This window comes from Podarcis muralis, chromosome 15, assembly GCF_964188315.1.
Source record: "Podarcis muralis chromosome 15, rPodMur119.hap1.1, whole genome shotgun sequence".
In the NCBI taxonomy this organism is placed as follows: domain Eukaryota; kingdom Metazoa; phylum Chordata; class Lepidosauria; order Squamata; family Lacertidae; genus Podarcis; species Podarcis muralis.
Window position 1 is genome coordinate 14,195,255 of NC_135669.1, and position 18,544 is coordinate 14,213,798.

The following is an 18,544-nucleotide window of genomic DNA, read 5'->3' on the forward strand; positions in this document are numbered from 1 at the left end:
TAATGTGAAGCAATGGCACTGTTTCCTTTCCATCCCCATTTGCTGCCTGGCAACAACCCACATTCAGGCTGTGTTTGTAGCCATCAGTCCCTCATGATAAAGTAGTGTCTTGTAGTATGGATGCGAGTTTACTCAGAAAGTTGGTGGGACTAAGCATGCCCCTTTGTACTGCAGTTCTGCCCAGCTGGATGAGCACAAACACCATTTTTCAGTTTCCAGAGCCTTCTCCTACTCTTCATGTCGACGTCATCTTGTGACAGCAGAACTAGTTGTAAGGAAAGGTCCCGATTTCCTCTTGGCTCTTTCTAATGATTCTGGATATGGCACACCCTGAACTAGATGTAGCGGTGGCTTTTTAAAAGATGATGACATTGATTCACAGAGAATGGGTTCATCAGTGGTTGGTTATTTGTCATGATGCTTAAGAGCCAGGGTGGTTAGACTAGGGCCAAGGAGGCCTCGGTTCACACCCCTACTTAGCCATGAAATTCTCTGAACTCCTTAGAGAAGAGTGACACAGAAAATTGAATGACTGATAGCTGAATAGGACCTCCAGTGGTCAAAGGCACCATCCCATGAATTACCACTTGCCGGGTTAAAGTAGGGAATGACATTGGTGCCTTGAGCTTCCAAGTTCATCTGAGCAGCAATGGTTGGAAACAGAGTGGTGTCCAAATCAGATGTAAGTCAAAAAGTGGAGTAAGAATGGAAAGTGAAGCTACTTTGGTAAGGCTACTGACTTGCCCTTATTACTCCTTGGACTCACTTCTTTGGCCACATAGGTTAGGAGTTGCCTTATACTCAGATCAGTATCATGCACTGTATTGTCCTCACTGTTCAACAGTAGCTCTCCAGAATTTCAAACAAGCGTCTTTCCCTGCCCTACCTAGAGATGCTGGGGATTGAACCCGGGACCTTCTGTGTGAAAAACAAATGCACTGTCATTGAGCTACGGCCCTTCCCTTCATTGACTATACTACCTGGGCTGATGGGAATTGGGATTCCAATGACACCTGGATGGCCGCAGGTTCCCTTACTGTGCTAGATGGACCTCGGTTCAAGCCAGTAAGCCAACTCTTATTGTTCTTATTTCTCTAGGTGAACAGCGCTTCTGGTGACGGGACAGATGCTGTGGTGATTCTGGAGAAGACACCCTTCCAGGAGGAGAACATAGCTGAACTCCTGAAGAAACACACCAAGCTCCAGCTCCAGATGTCCAACGACATCTACAGCACTTACCGCCTTTACCTGCCTCCTGAGCTGAACGGTAAGCAGCTGGCTAGGGAGGCTTGCCTCCCAGACATCCGTCAGTTTATGCAGGCTGATTGCAGTGAGGTTCCTCCAGGTCTTAACCAAAAATACAGTTTGCCATCCCTGCTATCAGTGGGTTATCTGGGATAGGTTAGGTCCTGCTTCTGTTATGCTGAATTTAGCCAATGGTTTTCTTACCCTGAAAGCTGGAATTCTTCTATGGGCTGGCCCCAGGTTTGAGGGTACACTTGGCAAACTGTCCTCAATCCCCCCACCCCCCAAAAAACCCTGGGTGTACTGTATAGTGGGTAGCGACAAGCCAGCACTTAAAATTTTGCACAATGCTTCAGTGTCCAACATAAGCACTGATCAAGAGCATTATGGGGAAATATAAAAGGGCAGCTCACAGACTTAGTCACATAATGCAGTGGTTCCAAGGCAGTCCTGGAGTACTGGGACCCTGGCAGGTGTCCAAAGGTGCCTGCTGTTTCTCATGTTCTCATATGTTCTGGTTGAAGCCAAGATATTGGAGCATGTTACTGGTATAGTGTAGAGGGCAAGTGTGAGCTGGTTATTCCTTGCTTCAGATTTGCCGTTATGGCATAGTTGTGTTAGAACTGTGCCACTTCAGAATGCAAGTGCAGGATCGCCTTTTGATTTAAACCCATATGAAAAAAATGGAATGTCAAGAGGAAGGACTAGGCTAAGAACTTGTTTACTGATATGCTAGTTTTCCATAAGCATGGGTCCTCCCCACCGTCATGGAGAAAGCCTTTAGATATGCACCCTTTCCCTCCCGGTGTCTTCAACTGATATAGGCCCAGCAGGGGGTCGCATTGCATGCTTTCCCCAAGGATTTAAATCATTTATTGGACATAAGACTCATCCAGAACGCTGCCTCTTGTGCTTGAGGGAAGCTTGAAGGAAAGCGTCAAGGCAGTCACCAATGAGACACAGGTGTTCAGTTATGAGATATATCTGTTGTTAACATATTGGATTGGGGGATGTTCCTTAACTCTGCAGTTTTAGCAATTCTGACATGTCTCATTTGGGGGAAAGCACTTGCTTTAGTTTAGCTTCCCATATAATTCTGTTTGTTATCAATCATTAGTCCAGGTGGGAATCAGAATTTAAACCTTGGCTTGACATTGATAAAGTTCTCAACCCCTATTCTACCGGGTGTTTGTGGTATTATTACAACAGGCACATCTTTTTGTGCTGTTCAGAAGACCTCTGTGCAGGCCATTGGAATAGACAGGCATCGTGTTTGCAACTGTGAGCGCTTTTCTCCCTTTTGGTGACTTCTAACAAGATACTGTAATTTCCACAAGGTGGCACCCTTGGACAAGAATCCAAGAACCATTCTAAGCAGCAACTGTTACTGAATGACCTGTTGCTGGTTCAGTTCCCCCCACCCACCGTTATTTGATTTCTGTAACATTTATTTATTCATCTTTTATTTAGATATGCCACCCAATAACACAAGTTCTCTGGGCAGCTTACAATAAAATACAGTGGTACAGTGGTACCTCAGGTTACAGACGCTTCAGGTTACAGACGTTTCAGATTACAGACTCCGCTAACGCACAAATAGTATCTCGGGTTAAAAACTTTGCTTCAGGATGAGAACAGAAATCGTGCAGTGACGGCACGGTGGCAGCGGGAGGCCCCATTAGCTAAAGTGGTGCTTCAGGTTAAGATCAGTTTCAGGTTAAGAACAGACCTCCAGAAAGAATTAAGTTCTTAACCTGAGGTACCACTGTACCTTAGTTCTCAAACGGCTTGGCTCCCAAACGGCTTGGCTCCCAAACGCCACAAACCCGGAAGTAAGTGTTCCGGTTTGCGAATGCTTTTTGGAAGTCAACGCGGCTTCCGCTTGACTGCAGGAAGCTCCTGCAGCCAATTGGAAGCCGCACCTTGGTTTTCGAAAGGTTTCGGGAATTGAACGGACTCTCAGAACAGATACAGTTCGATAACCAAGGTACCACTGTGCAAACAATTAACATACCAAAGAAAAACAACAAAATCTGAATACATGAGCAGGTTGAGGGTAAAGCAACAGTGCAACTGCCCAGAAGGCCTGCAGGTGCATGCTAGTCAACTAAGTCGTCATTTCCAAGGATGCTCCCTTGGGATCAAGCCCCATTAACCTCTCTGAGATCCATTTCATAACAGACAGGTGTGCTCTGGATTTAATCTGAAAAGGGCAAGGTGTCCAGGGTATATAATGTCAACTGTTGTTTTGTGGATTTACTGTGCCCTGTGATATTAAGGAGTCTACGCACAGGAGCCAAAAAGTATCTTCCACAGATAAAACTGCTTTGCTCCATGTCCACGAGATCTGAAACAATGGAATTCAGCCTGGCTTCAAGAATAGAGACAAACTGATTTCTGATCTTGATTTGGGAATGAGATGGGTCTGTATAATGATAACTCCCCTGGGTCTTAACCAGGTTTTAAATGACCACTGTTTTAGATTTGAGTCAGGCTGATGTCTAGGTTTTTGTGAACAAAGTATGACAGGACAGTGCTACAAAAAAGGCCTTTCCCTTGGTGATACTGCAGTTACAGAATACGGTGGGGTCAGGGGACTGGATTCAGCTGGTGGGCCAAATCCCTCAGTTCTCCACCCTCTGCTGATTGGTGGTGGGAATGCCCATTCTAAGTGCCTTGCTCCATTAGCATGAAGCGGTCTGCATTGACAGTTGGGTACATAGTGCTAGAAGTTTGAAAGCGGAGTGTTATTTGCAATTCTAGTCCAGTGCAGGTAAGTCTATTAAAATGAATGGCTTTGACTATCCTAGGTTCATTAATTTCTCTGAGTGGAACTTAGTTGGATACAACCCAAGATGGCTCTTCTACATCCAGCTTAAAGTAGAGCATCAACCATGTGATTCTGCTAAATTGACTCGGGCTCAAATCCACATTCAGCTATAAAGCTTAATGGGTAACCCTGGAGCAAACCTGTCTTTTAGCTCAACCCACCTCATAGGGTCCTGCCAACCTAGCAGTTCAACAGCATGTAAAAGTGCAAGTAGCTACATAGGTACCGCTCCGATGGGAAGGTAAATGGCGTTTCCATGTTCTGCTCTGGTTCACCAGAAGCGGCTTAGTCATGCTGGCCACATGACCCGGAAGCTGTATGCAGGCTCCCTCAGCCAATAAAGCGGGATGAGCACCGCAGCCCCAGAGTCAGCCACGACTGGACCTAATGGTCAGGGGTCCCTTTACCTTTACCTTACCTCATAGGGTTGGTGAGAGAATAAAATGGGAGGAAAACTCTGTCCTTTGCTCAGAGCTCCTTGCAGGAAAAGCAGGTATACACACATACACATACTGAAGCAAGACTAGGAACATAGATCTACCACTGGAGGAATGGGATAGATGGTAGTATTTCTCGATGCTGCCGTGCTCAGCCTGGTTTGGGAAGCAAAACTACACCAGTTCAGGTATGCTGTACTGATTATCGAACCTTGTCTAGGCCTGAACCAGGAGAAGAACTTTGTTGCTGCTGAGCCAGCCAGAACAAAAAAAAAGTACGATGCAATGGTCTGGCCTTTTAGCTGGCTTCTTACAATGCAATGGTTTGCCTTCGGTCGGTAGGCTGAAAGCGAAAAGTGTGCCTGTCCAAGCTGCCAAGCCCACAGGAGATTTGAAGCAGAACACTTTTCTCCTTTTGATGGCATTGAAGAGTTGCAAGTTTTAGCAGCCTTCTGCCCCTCCCACCTTCCCGCTTGTTCGCCAGCATCCCTCAGAGGCATGTGCGAAACACTTACTTTATTATCTAGTTAATGCTCCTTTCAAGGCGTGTCTCCTCTGAGCTTACATAACCTAATGGGTATAATGAAGCCATTATAAGGCTATAAAGCACGGCTTTAATTTTTAATAGTTTTAGCAGGTGTGTTGTTTTTCGGTTGCCTGTGATGCCTCCTTGGTGCTGTTGCTGTCGCTAGACCAAACTTAACTGTGCGAGCTGGAAGAGAGCCATTATGCTCTCTGGCTCTGTTTTAAAAGGGGATACCATTTCTTCTCCTCCTAGGTTAGAACTGATGTCTACCTCTTTTTTGTGTATGTGAGAGAGCTAGTAAGATCCTGTGAGTGCAAGTCAAGACCTGGGTTCAAGGCCCTTATGAAAAACGAGAAGAGCCTTCTGGATCAAGCCAACGCTAGCCCAGCATCCTGTTCTCACAGTGGCCAGCCATCTGCCTATGGGAAGGCTGCAAGCAGGATCTGAGTGCTGCAGGACTCGCCCCAGCAAAAGCCTTGTCCTCTATTAAGTTTGTCTAATCCTCTTTTAAAGCCATCCAAGTTGGCGGCCATCACTGCCTCTTGTGGGAGCCTCCTCTCCCCATGATTTAGAATTCTGCTCCCCAGTTGGAGACCTGGCTTCAGAGCCTTTCTCTGCCATGCATAGCCTTGGATAGGGCAGCTGGGGCCTCCCAGAAATGGTGGCTTCTGTGGAATAACACTTGTAGTTAAATGGTGAATTTTGGATATAATGGAGATGTAAAATATTTGGATTATTGTAAAAGATGCAGGAGGAAATGATTAATAATAGGACCCACAAAGGGGAGGAGGGATGTCCAGGAGATTCTTTGGAATCTTGTCTTTATGTTGTATGTTAGATAAAATTCTAATTTGAAAAACCTGTATCTCTATCATCTATCTATCTATCTATCTATCTATCTATCTAGGGGTGTGTGTGTGTGTGTTTAAATGGTGGCTCTTGAAGCTCCTCACTCACATTGTGTTCCCATGCACACACACACACACAGTGGATTGTCATAACTTCCATTTACTGTGGTTCTACAGTTCTGGGGAGTGTGTCCCTATCAGAATCAGACGGACAAGACATTTTGGGTGGCTGTTTCTCACCCAAATGATGACAACGACGATCACTTCTGCCCTTCCCCAGAAAGTCCCAAGGCAGATTATAGCAAGGCACAGAATTAAAACAAATTACATCTTAAAGCAAATTGCAATCAAATTAGGGTGGGTCCTAAAATACATGTACTGTTTCTCAGGTGTTCAAAGCCAGGGAAAGAAGTGCATCTTCAGCATAGACAAAAGTGGTGCAGTGAAAGTGCCAGAAACACCTCTGTGGGGAGGGAATCCCACAGCTTAGGCCCTGCCAATCAGGTAAGAAAGTCCCACGTAATGGGCTCCAGTGACGTGACTGCACTATTCACTCTCATCCCCCAGTGCTGTGGCAGTGCGCCACAAGAAAGCAATCCTGGCAGCTTGCTTTCAAGTTAGGAAGCCCTCATCCATTATTCCAGGGCAAGTAAAGCTGTTTTATGATTAAGTGGCTTGTCAGGCTGCTGAAGCTATCCTGTAACTCTCAAATAAATATGAGCCACTGAGCTGGTGCTGTTGCTGTATGTGTGCAGTGAGAGGAAGGGGAGGTTATCTCCAAGGCTTCTCTCCAGTGCTTCCATTTATCCAAATATTTGATTATCCGAACGTTTCAGCTTTCTCCCAGGCTGTTTTTAAACAGATGAGGTTGTTTTGCATACAGAGTCTTGCCTGCATATATTATTGCCCGCACAGCAGTGGAGCAGGGGCTAGACAGCCACGCACCGCATTGCCAGCGTCTGATCAGCAAGCTGCAGTTTGTGAATTAGTTGCTCCCTGCCATTTGTCTGCAGCCGTCCTTGGTGTCTGACTCCAAAGCTGTTGCTGTGACACAGCTCCAGGACCTGGGAAGCCTCTTTTCCCTTTTCCCTTTTCTTAATAGAATATGGATGACTTATGGGACGGCCTGTAATCTCTTTTGGCTCTTGACGTTAAAAACCTCTCATTAAAATTTCAGGGAGGAAAGTGTGCAGGCAGAGTAAATAATGAACTCAGCCAGGGTAAGGCTCTGCCCAGCCTACAGTCATTTTTAACAGTTTGGGGATCATTCCAGAGTTTTAATTCCTTTTGCCTCCCCCCCCCCTCGCCAAAAAGGGGGTGGGGAAGAGTTTAGTTGTCAGGAAAGCGAAGGGTCCTTGAGGTGCCAGCTGCTCAGCTCCCTGTAGAGCCTGCAAAACTGCAGCATAGATTTCCTCTTGCCTCGAATCCTGCAGCTCACTCTCTTGATTTCCCCAGGATTTATTACAGGTTGCTTTTGGCTTCAGAAATCGATGGTGTTTAATCACTAGCCTGTGCAGGATGGGAGAGACTTCTTAAAGCTCATCTGAGCTTGCACACAGCTGATCCAGAGTTTATAGCTCCTCAACCTTTTATTTTTTTGTTCGTTTGTTTAATGATATGGTTTGAAATAAGAGTGGAACGCCTTGGCTTGCGAATTGGCCAAAAATGTCTAGGCAGGAAAAGTTTGCAGAATGGGTTTGAGGCTATGCATTGTGGCCTAGTGGCTTCCATGCTACAAAACCCATAATCTTTTAGTTCTCTAACTATGGTCCATGGACTGCTGGTGGTCTGCAAGGTCCCTTGAGGTTGTGTCTGTAGATAAGTTGTGGAACCGCCAAGAATACCTGTGCTTGGCTGTGTGCTTACGTTTCTTTCTGATGGTGATGGAGATGGACTTCACAGAACTTTGCTCATGAAAACAGGCATTCCTATCGCTTAGAAAGACAGGACTACAGTTTTTGAAATATGAGTTATGTATGCGTTTTGATTTGTAAGGGGGGGGAGTTAATTGAGTGGTTTGCTGAAATCCACAGCAATTTAACTGGTTTGTTGGGGGGGGGGGGAAGAACTGTTGCTCCTATCTATCTACTTCTGTCTGCAATCCCACACCCCTGGCAGCGATGGCTAGAGGGAAATGCAGATTGATGCCTCATGATCCACTATTTAGTACAGAAATCCTCTGCAACACACATGTGTTGACGATCTTGTCTCTTTGGGTTATTTGAAAGTTGCTATTCCGCTTATGGGCTTATGCAAAAGCAGCTTCCGGACTTAGTAGGTGTGTTACTTTTTTGCCTCTCTTTTGAAATCAAAATGAAGTAAGCCTTTGTAAACATTTCTGCTGGGGATTTGCTGTAACAAAGTCTTGGCACATCTAAGTGCCTGCTGTTAAATCAATTATCTGAAGGAGATAAATTTATGGCAACAGGGCGGTGAAGTGTGTGTGGCGGGGGTCACTCACTTGGTTTCTCGCCTCTAGTAGCTGACTCAGACGTTATCTGAATAGCAAGCCTGTCTTTTTGTTTAAGCCAATTGTTATCAGTTCGTCCTGTGATTACGTCTTGTCACTCCAGGCTGAACAGCACGAGCTACTCTTGCTTAGTCCTCGGAGAGGCAGCAAGGCTTCACCGCAAAGGGATATTTTCCATAAGAGAATCCCATTTAGCATTTGCATCAGCCATATGCCTAAAATATCTCATGAAAAGCTCATTTCCATGAGACAGATGGTAGATTACACCGAGCTGACGCATGCGAAAGGTGCAGCAGCGGCAGTGTTTGGTGCCCTTGGCCTTGAACCCGGATCCATAGACCCACTTTATGCTCCTTACTTAACCAGGTCTGATAAGAGAAATGTAAGCCCTTAAAGCCAAGATCCTAACATAGATGGGTGATTCCCAAGTCCCCCACTCCTCCACAGACCACTTGAAAATTGCTGAGGGTCTTGGCAGATCACTTACTGATTTTTCTGCCTGTTCTCGTGATTTTAATGCACTGTGCCAGATGCTGTATGATTTTTAATTGCATCTTTATTGCTTCTTTTATTACAATTGGCATTCCGCAGAATTCAAATTGTAATAGAATAAATAAAAGAAGTAATTAGAAACAGATAAAAATTAATATGAATATGTAATGTGGACATGCCGCAGGCATCTGAATGAAGCTTGCAGACCACTGGTGATCTGTGGACCGTAGCCTGGGAACCTGAAAACTCCAGGGCTTGGGAACCTGGTCATCCCAGGGAGCCAGTCAAGTCCCTCTGTCTGATATAAAATTCAAAATTTTGCTACACTCTTCCCATGCAATCCTGTGCATGTTTACTGAGAAGTACATCCCTGATTCCTGTGCAGAGGATTGCAGCCTTAGTCTGGGCAACTCATCGGCCAGGAAAGCCACGTGTGTCTGTCTGTCTGTCTGTCTGTCTGTCTGTACTTCTGAATTGGTTGCCTGGAGGCTGTTTGCTCTGTCTGCTCCAGGTATTTCGCCTCTTCCCAAAGAGTGGGAGGCTAGACTTCACTGGCACTTGGACTTGGTCACATGACATAGAGGAAACCCTTTCTTTTCCATGCCATATCCCTTGGCATTGACTTCAGGTATGAATTACTGCAGGCCTGTTCCATCACTTGATGATTTTAGCATTGTGTAAACTTGCAGGCATGAAAAATAAAATCCAACTAAAGAGGCTGAGTTTTTGTATTGTTCCCTCACTTTTCAGCAGAAGCCATTCACGCATTTGCCCACAAGTGGTTGTATATACATTCTTGATTTGATCTCTGTTGGTGGGAACAGTGGAAGACCATTGACCAACCTAGCTCAATATTGCCAGGGTTCTGCAGGGTTTCAAGCTGAAATTTTCTCCAGCTCTACCTGGGGATGCCTAGGATTGAACCTGAGACCTTTGCATATGCAAAGCATTTGCTGTGCCACTTAACTACCTCCTGCTCCAGCAGAGCATTCCTCTTAAAAGCACAAAAAACTAGTTCGCATGCCTGCTGGTGTGTACACCTTGCCTCCGAATGGCTTCTGATTTGGCTCAGTTTCCCAAAGCTATGTTCAGAAAATATGGCAGTTGGCACCTGAACTGATTGGCAGTTCTTGAAACGGGACATCATTCACGAGCTGGGAAAGCAGTGACTTGCACTGGTGTAAAGGAAGCAAATAAACCTGGGGCTGCTTCAGACAAAATCTCATCTCCTGCCACCCCACACACTTAGTACTGGTCTGTGAAAATAACACCCTAAATGGAGAAGACCATAGGGATGCAAGAGAGGCCCACGATTCCCCCTTCCTTTTCCATCTGCTGGCCTCACACATCAAAGCATAGATCAGTGCCAGGATTAGCATCCATATTGCGTCTTGAATTTAGGACTTAACATGATGTCAAATGGGGATTCCTCTTGCATGGATTAAGCTAGAATTGCCAGGTCTAGAACTGGGAGCCTTCCTTTGTGTGTGCAGTGTGAGCTATCAGAGCTGCAGGTTTGGGGGCTGTTGCTAGGCCAGCAAAGTGTTCTCAGACTAGAGACTTGCCATGCCCTCCTAGGCAGGCCATTGGGCTCTGCTAGACTTGGAGGGTGATAAAGGATAGATAGCAGACAGCCACACAATGGAAGTTACTCCCACAAGAGGTAGTGAGGGCCCTCGACTTGTGTGACTTCAACAGAGGATTAGACAAATTCATGGGGGATGAGGCTACCAATGGCTACTAGTCACAGTGGCCATGTTTTTCCTCTGCTGTCAGAGGTGCTATGCCTCTGAATACTGATTTCTGGGAGAGTGCTGTTGCACTCAGGTCCCACTTGCTGCATGCTTCCCATAGGTCATGGTGAAAAGAGAATGCTGGCATAGATAGACAAGTAAGGGCACTGTTTTTGTTCTCTTTGGGCTTTCCTGGGCAACAGCCGCCTTCCTGACTCACTGGTGTGTTTTTGCATGTTCCTTGACTTTGACTCCCAGCAGCTACGTTCCTGGGTGCCCCCATCGTGCTTTGCACAAAGGAGGAAATAATAGACCAGTGAAAGAGCCTCTTTAACACAACATGCCAGAGTGGTTCAGGTGTTGCTTCCTGGCCTGTATAAAAGCTTCCAGGTCAAGGAAGTAGAGGTACTCTTCTCTTCTTGCTTTCTAAAGTTTGCCTCCACCTGACTTCTCTCCTCTTCTGTCCTTTCCTGCATCCCGGCAGGGGCTTTCTCTTAGCTGCGCTCCAGCCATCAACTGCCGAAGTAATCCAGCGGAAGGCACCGCTATTTAACATTTAAAAGCTTGTGCTCTTGTAATTATTACTTTTAATCAGGCATTGATTTTTGAATGGGGTCAGCGTGGCTCAACCACTGCAAATCCATGCATATGGATCTGTCGACGCAAGCTTTCGATATTCTCTCAACCCATTTAGAAAATTGGTATGAATTGATTCCACCCCCCTCCTGAAACCAATGCCTGGGAGCAGTTACTACCCTAAATGGACGCACTTGAACACCCCTCGACCAATTTCTTATTTGATAGGGCACATTGGAAAGCTTGAAATGCTGGCTGAACCCAAGATCGAGGCTGTAGCTTTGCTTTCCTGAGTTAAGAAGCAGGCGAACTTGGCCGCCAACAGCAGAATGATATATTTCTAAAAAGCAACAGCTCGGCACTCCATCATCCATCAGTAAACGTCGGATCCATTAAGCAACGTGGTTCTTAATAATATTTAAGTTGCACAAGTCCATTTGTTTCACTTAACATCTGGTTTCTGTTAGGCCAGTTTCCAGAGTCTGTCACACTTCCCTGTTATGACAGCATGTGTTTTGTGAACAGTAGATGCAATTTCCAGCAAGAGGCAATCTAATCCAGTTTAGCCGTAGAAAGGTACCGTGTGTCCAGGAGAAACACTGGGTGGTTAATGCTCCGTAAAAGCCAGGCACTGGCGTATGTTAGAATCCCATTACGGCAGGCTTATGTAAGCAGCAGCGTGCAGCCGCGTGCAATTTTGATGTACCGTGCTGCAGTTAAAAGATATTGGATCATGGGGAGAAGTCTAAATCTTCCTAGGCGGGACCTAAGAGAAAGACTCCAGCTTTTCTGAACTGTTTGCACAATGCGTACACCCAATACAGAAGGGGGGAAATAGGGTGGGGAGGCCTAGGGTACAGATTTGAACATGTAGACATTAGTAATTGGGACAGTAACCCACAGCTACGTGCCCTAAGAGAATTAACAGCATGATCCAAGAAATAAATTAAGTAATTAAAGGTTGCTGTGTTGTTCCTGCTGTTTTGAAGAACGTACAAAGAGCTTCCTGGATCAGACCAGTTGCCTATTTACTCCAGCATCTTGTTCTCACAGTGACCAACCAGATGCCTGTGGTTAACCAAACAGGACCCAAGCACAAGAGCACTCTCTCCCCAGCTGTGGTTTCCAGCAACTACCTCCAACTGCAAAAGCAGAGCACAGCATCCTTGCTAGTAGCCATTGATAGCCTTATCCCCTGCAAATTTGTCTAAGTTGTTTGTTTATGGATGACTTCAATTTAATGTATAATAAGAATTTATTTTTTTAAAAAAGGTATGTATATAAAAACAGTTAATAACAATTGCATATATAAAAACCGTTTTTTAAAAATAGATAGATTGATCTAGCTAGATCTCAAAACTTTAAAACAGCTCCAGCACATGTATAAAATCAATTCAGCTCCAATGCAGATACCAACTGGGATCATGATCTCCTTTTAGAAGTACAGTGGTAACCTCGGGTTACATACGCTTCAGGTTACAGACTCCGCTAACCCAGAAATACTACCTCGGGTTAAGAATTTTGCTTCAGGATGAGAACAGAAATTGTGCTCTGGCAGCGTGGCGGCAGCAGGAGGCCCCATTAGCTAAAGTGGTGCTTCAGGTTAAGAACAGTTTCAGGTTAAGAACAGACCTCCAGAACGAATTAAGTACTTAACCCGAGGTACCACTGTACAATGGTACCTTGGTTCTCAAACTTAATCTACTGTTCGACACCTGAACCCGTTTAAAAACCAATGTGCGGCTTCTGATTGGCTGCAGGAGCTTCCTGCACTCAAGCAGAAGCTGTGTCGGACGTTCGGCTTTCAAAAAACGTTCACAAACCGGAACACTTACTTCCAGGTTTGCGGCGTTCATGAGCCCATTTGTTCAGAAGCCAAGCCGTTTGAGAACCAAGGTACCACTGTACTTGAGAACCCATCTCCAGGGGAGGCTGTCTGCTGCATTGCTACATGATTTGCTCCTTCTGGCCTTGCTCTGCTCTGGTCATATGGAGCAAGAAATTCTTCTGCATCTCAGCATGAAGTAAGACCGGAACGTTTAGTCATTCTGAATGCAATGATGCAGCAAAACAACCTGCTCTTTGAGGCAGTTCCCTGTTGTGCTTCTGCACGATTTGGTGCACATGGCTTCCAGACGTGCCCAGAACCCTGATGCATGCCAAAACAGAGTAGACTGGTCTCCCCTTGGGCTCCAGCAGTTCTTGGTGTCCTTTTTGCACAGTCTAAGACTGGAGAAACGTCACTCCAGTCTTATTTGAGAAAATGAGTGTGCCTCAGCGGAAGAGTGAGAAGCTCTGCTTGCGTTAGGGAGAGAAGAACCATAGTTGTGGTCTTGGAAATTTTGGCAGAATTTGAGAATTTTCTTTCCGTTTTCCAAGGCAATGCTTGTGGCTGCACATTATGACTGCTAAGACTCAACAGCTGTCGCCAGCTGGAAGGATCAGGCAGGCAGTGAGACAAACCTTTTGGAAATCCAGACATTGTCCTTGGCTGGGCAGAGGGAGGAACAGCAACATCAGCTCATGAGTCATTCTCCTTCAACAAATGCCTAATCCCTCCCCAAAGCTTTCTTACTTCTCAGGGCCATTCCCCTGCTTGTCCACCAACCTTTGCTGTGTTTTCCCAAAGTGCTGCCTCCGACTGCCATTGCCAAAAGCACCAAACTTCCTGACAGTAAGAGCTGTTCGACAGTGGAATTTGCTGCCAAGGAGTGTGGTGGAGTCTCCTTCTTTGGAGGTCTTTAAGCAGAGGCTTGACAACCATATGTCAGGAGTGCTCTGATGGTGTTTCCTGCTTGGCAGGGGGTTGGACTCGATGGCCCTTGTGGTCTCTTCCAACTCTATGATTCTATGATTCTATGATTCTATGAAATTACCTAGCATAATTCAGAGCCTGTAGCTAGAATTAAGTTAAAAACAAGGAGATTCATCATTTTTATAACGCTGGGGCATGATGAGTTGGAGGTTAAGGATCCTTGACCATTTTGTTCAATCCACATTTCTAAACAGACTGACTTTATTTGCACTTCCTGGATGAATATGCAGATCAGTGGGAGGGGGGGAGAGAGAGAGAGAGAGAGAGCGGGTCCGCATCCTTTCATTCTTCTTTTCCTTGAGCAATTTCTTCTTTTTTGTTAAATAAACTTTTATTATTTTCTACAATTTAATTCCACATTAACACCAATAAAAAAGAACATTTTTACACCCCTCCCCAATTCCCCATTGTTGCCATATCTTTTCAAAACCTTTTCTTCTCCGGACTTCCCTCCATCCCTTCTTCTGGTTCCTTATATTAAAAAAATTCTCTTAGATTTCCATATCCATTTACCCAATTTTCTAATAATTACACGTAGTTAATCAAAACTTACTAACGCTTCAAATCATTTACCATTATTTAACACAGTTATCATTTAAGCATCTAGAATAGTTTCTAACCCAGCTGGTCATTAGAGGAACTTGTAAATAAAAACTGGTACCTGGGTATGCGTATTTCCCAATCCATTTTCCTTTTGTGTAGTGTATTTTAGAGTGTAGGCCTGAGGGCAGGGACTGTCTTGCTTTCATTGATCTTTAAACTGCTCTGAAAGCTGCTTTTGGCTGAAGAGTGGGATAAAAATTCTTTAAATACGTAAATGAATAACCCCAAAGAGATGCAGCTTAAGCAATTAAATATTGAACTTCCTTTTCTTCCCTCTGTGTGTGTGTGTGTGTGGACATATGGAATCGCAGCATACACACCACCTTGTTCATATGAAATTAGAAATTAGAATTACTTTATAGTTAGTCGTGCTATTCCTCAGTAGGGGCTTGTTTACCCTGCCCAAATAGGATCTGCTTAAAAGCCAAAACTACCACTCTGGTCCTAAATATGTGTACACAAGTCCAATTCACTTATTTTTGACATGAGCCCATGCAGACAGGTGTACTGTTGCAGCCTAAAATATTGATCTTGGTTTACATTCTCATCAACATGAGGTTTACATGATATTTATTTCAGCAGTCAATTCAAGAGGTCCCCTGTATTGTTGACCACAGTTACCTCGACACACTATTTTGGGTACTTGGTTTGATTATGTGCTTAACACAGCTAATGTTTACCTGGTGGGATGGGATACAAGCCTAAATACACGCACCAATAAATTGAAGCTAATGATGTCTACTGTTCTATTAGAATCCCACCATACCTCCTAACCCAGGGGGGAAGGGATATGTTTAATCAATGGTTGTAGAAGAACCTTTTCCAGAACATCTACCACAGGGGTAGGCAACCTAAGGCCTGGGGGCCAGATGCAGCCCAATTGCCTTCTCAATGTGGCCCGTGGACAGTCCGCCAATCAGCGTGTTTTTACATGAGTAGAATGTGTGCTTTTATTTAAATGCATCTCTGGGTTATTTGTGGGGCATAGGAATTCGTTCATCCCCCCCCCCCAAATATAGTACAGCCCCCCACAAGGTCTGAGGGACGGTGGACCGGCCCATGACTGAAAAAGGTTGCTGACCCCTGATCTACCACAACTGGGGAACCTTTCTGTATCTGCCACAGATCTCCTCCAGATCGCAGAAGATTTTTGGCTGAGTTTAGGTTCAAATGATATGGCCTGATAGGCATTATGGTTTAGGGATGGAGGATAATTTTGTTTGGTCCTCATTTTAAAGTGAACTGGCCTCATTCACAGTTCCAAGACTTACACAGAGATCAGAATGCAATTGCTGATTGGATTGTGCACTTCTCAGAATTTTGTGAGTTTCAGTTTTTTTAAAAAAAACTTTTTTTTTTTTTTTTGCAGGAAAAATGCACACAAAATACATACTTGGGGACGGGGGTTCTTTAAAAAGCGTACAAAAATGTGTGATTTGAGGGGAAATGCATGCAAAATGTGTAATTAGGGGCAAGTGTGTATAAAATGTATACAATTTAAATGTGGATTTGGTGCAATTTGAAAAATCCACAGAAAATGAGAGACAAAACAGACTTATGACACAGAATGGAAATGGCCTGTCCTTGCTGTCAACTCCTGTTAATTGAAAGCCTGACCCAACTGAAAGCCCCCTGCAAATATGCATTGCAGGAGTGCATGTTTTGGAAAGCTGTATTTCAGGAAAAATGCTCTGCCTTTATTATCTTTGTGGGGCGCCTTGTAAAACAAGTTTTTCTAGACTTTGGCAAAATCAGTTAGAGCACAACAGCAATACAATAAAAATTCCACAGTGGATCCGAAAATTCCAATCCTGTATAAAAACCCAAATACAGAAAGACCAACACCATAAAATAGCTACAGATTAAAGGTAAAGGGACCCCTGACCATTAGGTCGAGTCGTGACCGACTCTGGGGTTGTGGCACTCATCTCGCTTTATTGGCGTACAGCTTCTGGGTCATGTGGCCAGCATGACTAAGCCACTTCTGGCGAACCAGAGCAGTGCACGGAAAAGCCATTTACCTTCCCGCCAGAGCGGTACCTATTTATCTACTTGCACTTTGACGTGCTTTCGAACTGCTAGGTTGGCAGTAGTAGGGACCGAGCAACGGGAGCTCACCCCATCGCAGGGATTCAAACCGCCGACCTTCTGATCAACAAGTCCTAGGCTCTGTGGTTTAACCCACTGTGCCACCCACATCCAGCTACAAATTATAGGAACTTAAAAACAAGGCACCTACAGGAGCTCATACCATTACTCGTCTTCTCATTGAGCAATCTCCTAACAAACTTCTGAGGAGTCCCAGGGTTTTCCAGAACATGCTTTGGCACCTACTTCTATAAATTAATTCTGCCTGGTATGAAGAAATACTTTCATGTTTTGCTCCAGAATAAAATACACGTCAATTTCATTGGGTCACTCGGGTTCTAGTATGAAGCGAGTGGGTGGATTCATCTCTATACACTCCTCCATGTTATTAATAGTTTTTATAAACATCTGTCAAGCATCTCTATCCACTCACTGTCTTCTATGCTAACAAGCTCCAAGGTGCTTTAGTGTTTCTTTGCAGGGAAGATGCTCCCATTCCTTGGCCGATATCCAGTGCATTCCTGGGCGTGTCCACCTAGGATTGCACCCACTGCATTTTCTGGAACTTTTTCTCGGCTTAAATGTGAATAGCAACCGTCTTGCATCTGGTGCCCTCCAGATTTTTTTGGCCCATTAGCACACTCAAACTGGCTGGGTCTGATGGGAATTGTATTCCAATATAGGTGGAGGGCAACAGATTTGTAGCTTTAGTTGCCCTTTCATCTGCCTTTCCCATCCAGCTCTGTGATCTCCTTTTTGGAGACGTGGTTCCCAAAACTGCACAGAACATTCCCAATGTGGTTGTGGAGAACTGGATCCCAAAGCTGTACAGTCATACCTTGGTTCTTGAACTTAATCCGTTCAGGAAGTCTGTTCAATTCCCGAAACCATTCGAAAACCAAGGCACGGCTTCCGATTGGCTGCAGGAGCTTCCTGCGCTCAAATGGAAGCCGCGTCAGATGTTCGGCTTCCGAAAAATGTTCGAAAACCGGTTTTTTATAGTTCGGGAGCCAAAACGGACAAGTTCCAAGGCGTTTGGCAAACAAGGTACGACTGTAATGTATTTACACTCTAGCTAGAAGTGTATACTCAATTCTGACCAAACTAAGCCTCCAAGATCACAATATACAGCAGGAGACTTAGTTTGGTCAGAACCCAACACGTCCAGAGTTATCGCTAAACACATTACTTCTGCTAAATGAGCCACCATAGCTACTAGAGGGCTGTGAACATTTGTGTTCCAGGCTTTTTAGACTTGTCTACTTATGTTCTATCTGAAACCAAAGGGGGCACATTGGTTGCCAAATGTGATTTTCTTTTTTTTAAAGCTCTCCGACCCACTGCTGTGGTTAGGTTTGGCCAGCCGTGAGGTCTGTAAGTGAAGTGCCTGTCTGAACATGGGCTTTTGTTTTAAAACACCATTCCTCAGCCGGCTGCCACCTTTTGCTTGAGTCATGTCTGCTAATTAGTGGTCTTAGGTTGTTTTTGCAGTTGAGGATGAAAAGCCATAATCTTAGAAAAGCCATAATCAGAGAAAACCAGTCTGTCCCGTCTTCTGCTGTGTGAGATGCTGTTGCGTGGCTATGGGTTATTCTTGCTCCACTTTACTCCCTGGTGGTCTAAATATATACATCAAATGGCAACCTCCACTGATGTGAGATGCCCCAAAATGGCAAGCCTCATAGTGCCAATTTTCCCTTTTCCATTGAGGGCATAGGATCATTTGAGAGCGTGAATCATAGAAACAGATTTGCCAGAGACACGACTTTGGTGGCCCATGAAAGGTTTTTCTCCTAGGTGCTTTTTAATCGTGGGCTGCAGCCAATGCTAGTCCTATTCAGAGTAGACACATTGAAGTTAATGGACATGACTAATGGGTCT

General features: G+C 44.9%; 1 protein-coding gene across 4 annotated transcripts in view; it reads left to right on the forward strand.

Moving 5' to 3' along the window:
* Positions 1 to 18,544, forward strand: part of DCPS (decapping enzyme, scavenger) — a 58,025-nt gene that overhangs the window by 5,334 nt on the left and 34,147 nt on the right. For all 4 annotated transcript variants that reach the window (XM_077919230.1, XM_028707797.2, XM_028707794.2 and 1 more), the window contains exon 2: positions 1,099 to 1,267. In XM_077919230.1, coding sequence (XP_077775356.1) covers positions 1,099 to 1,267 — 169 coding nt within the window. The remainder of the gene's footprint in view (positions 1 to 1,098; positions 1,268 to 18,544) is intronic.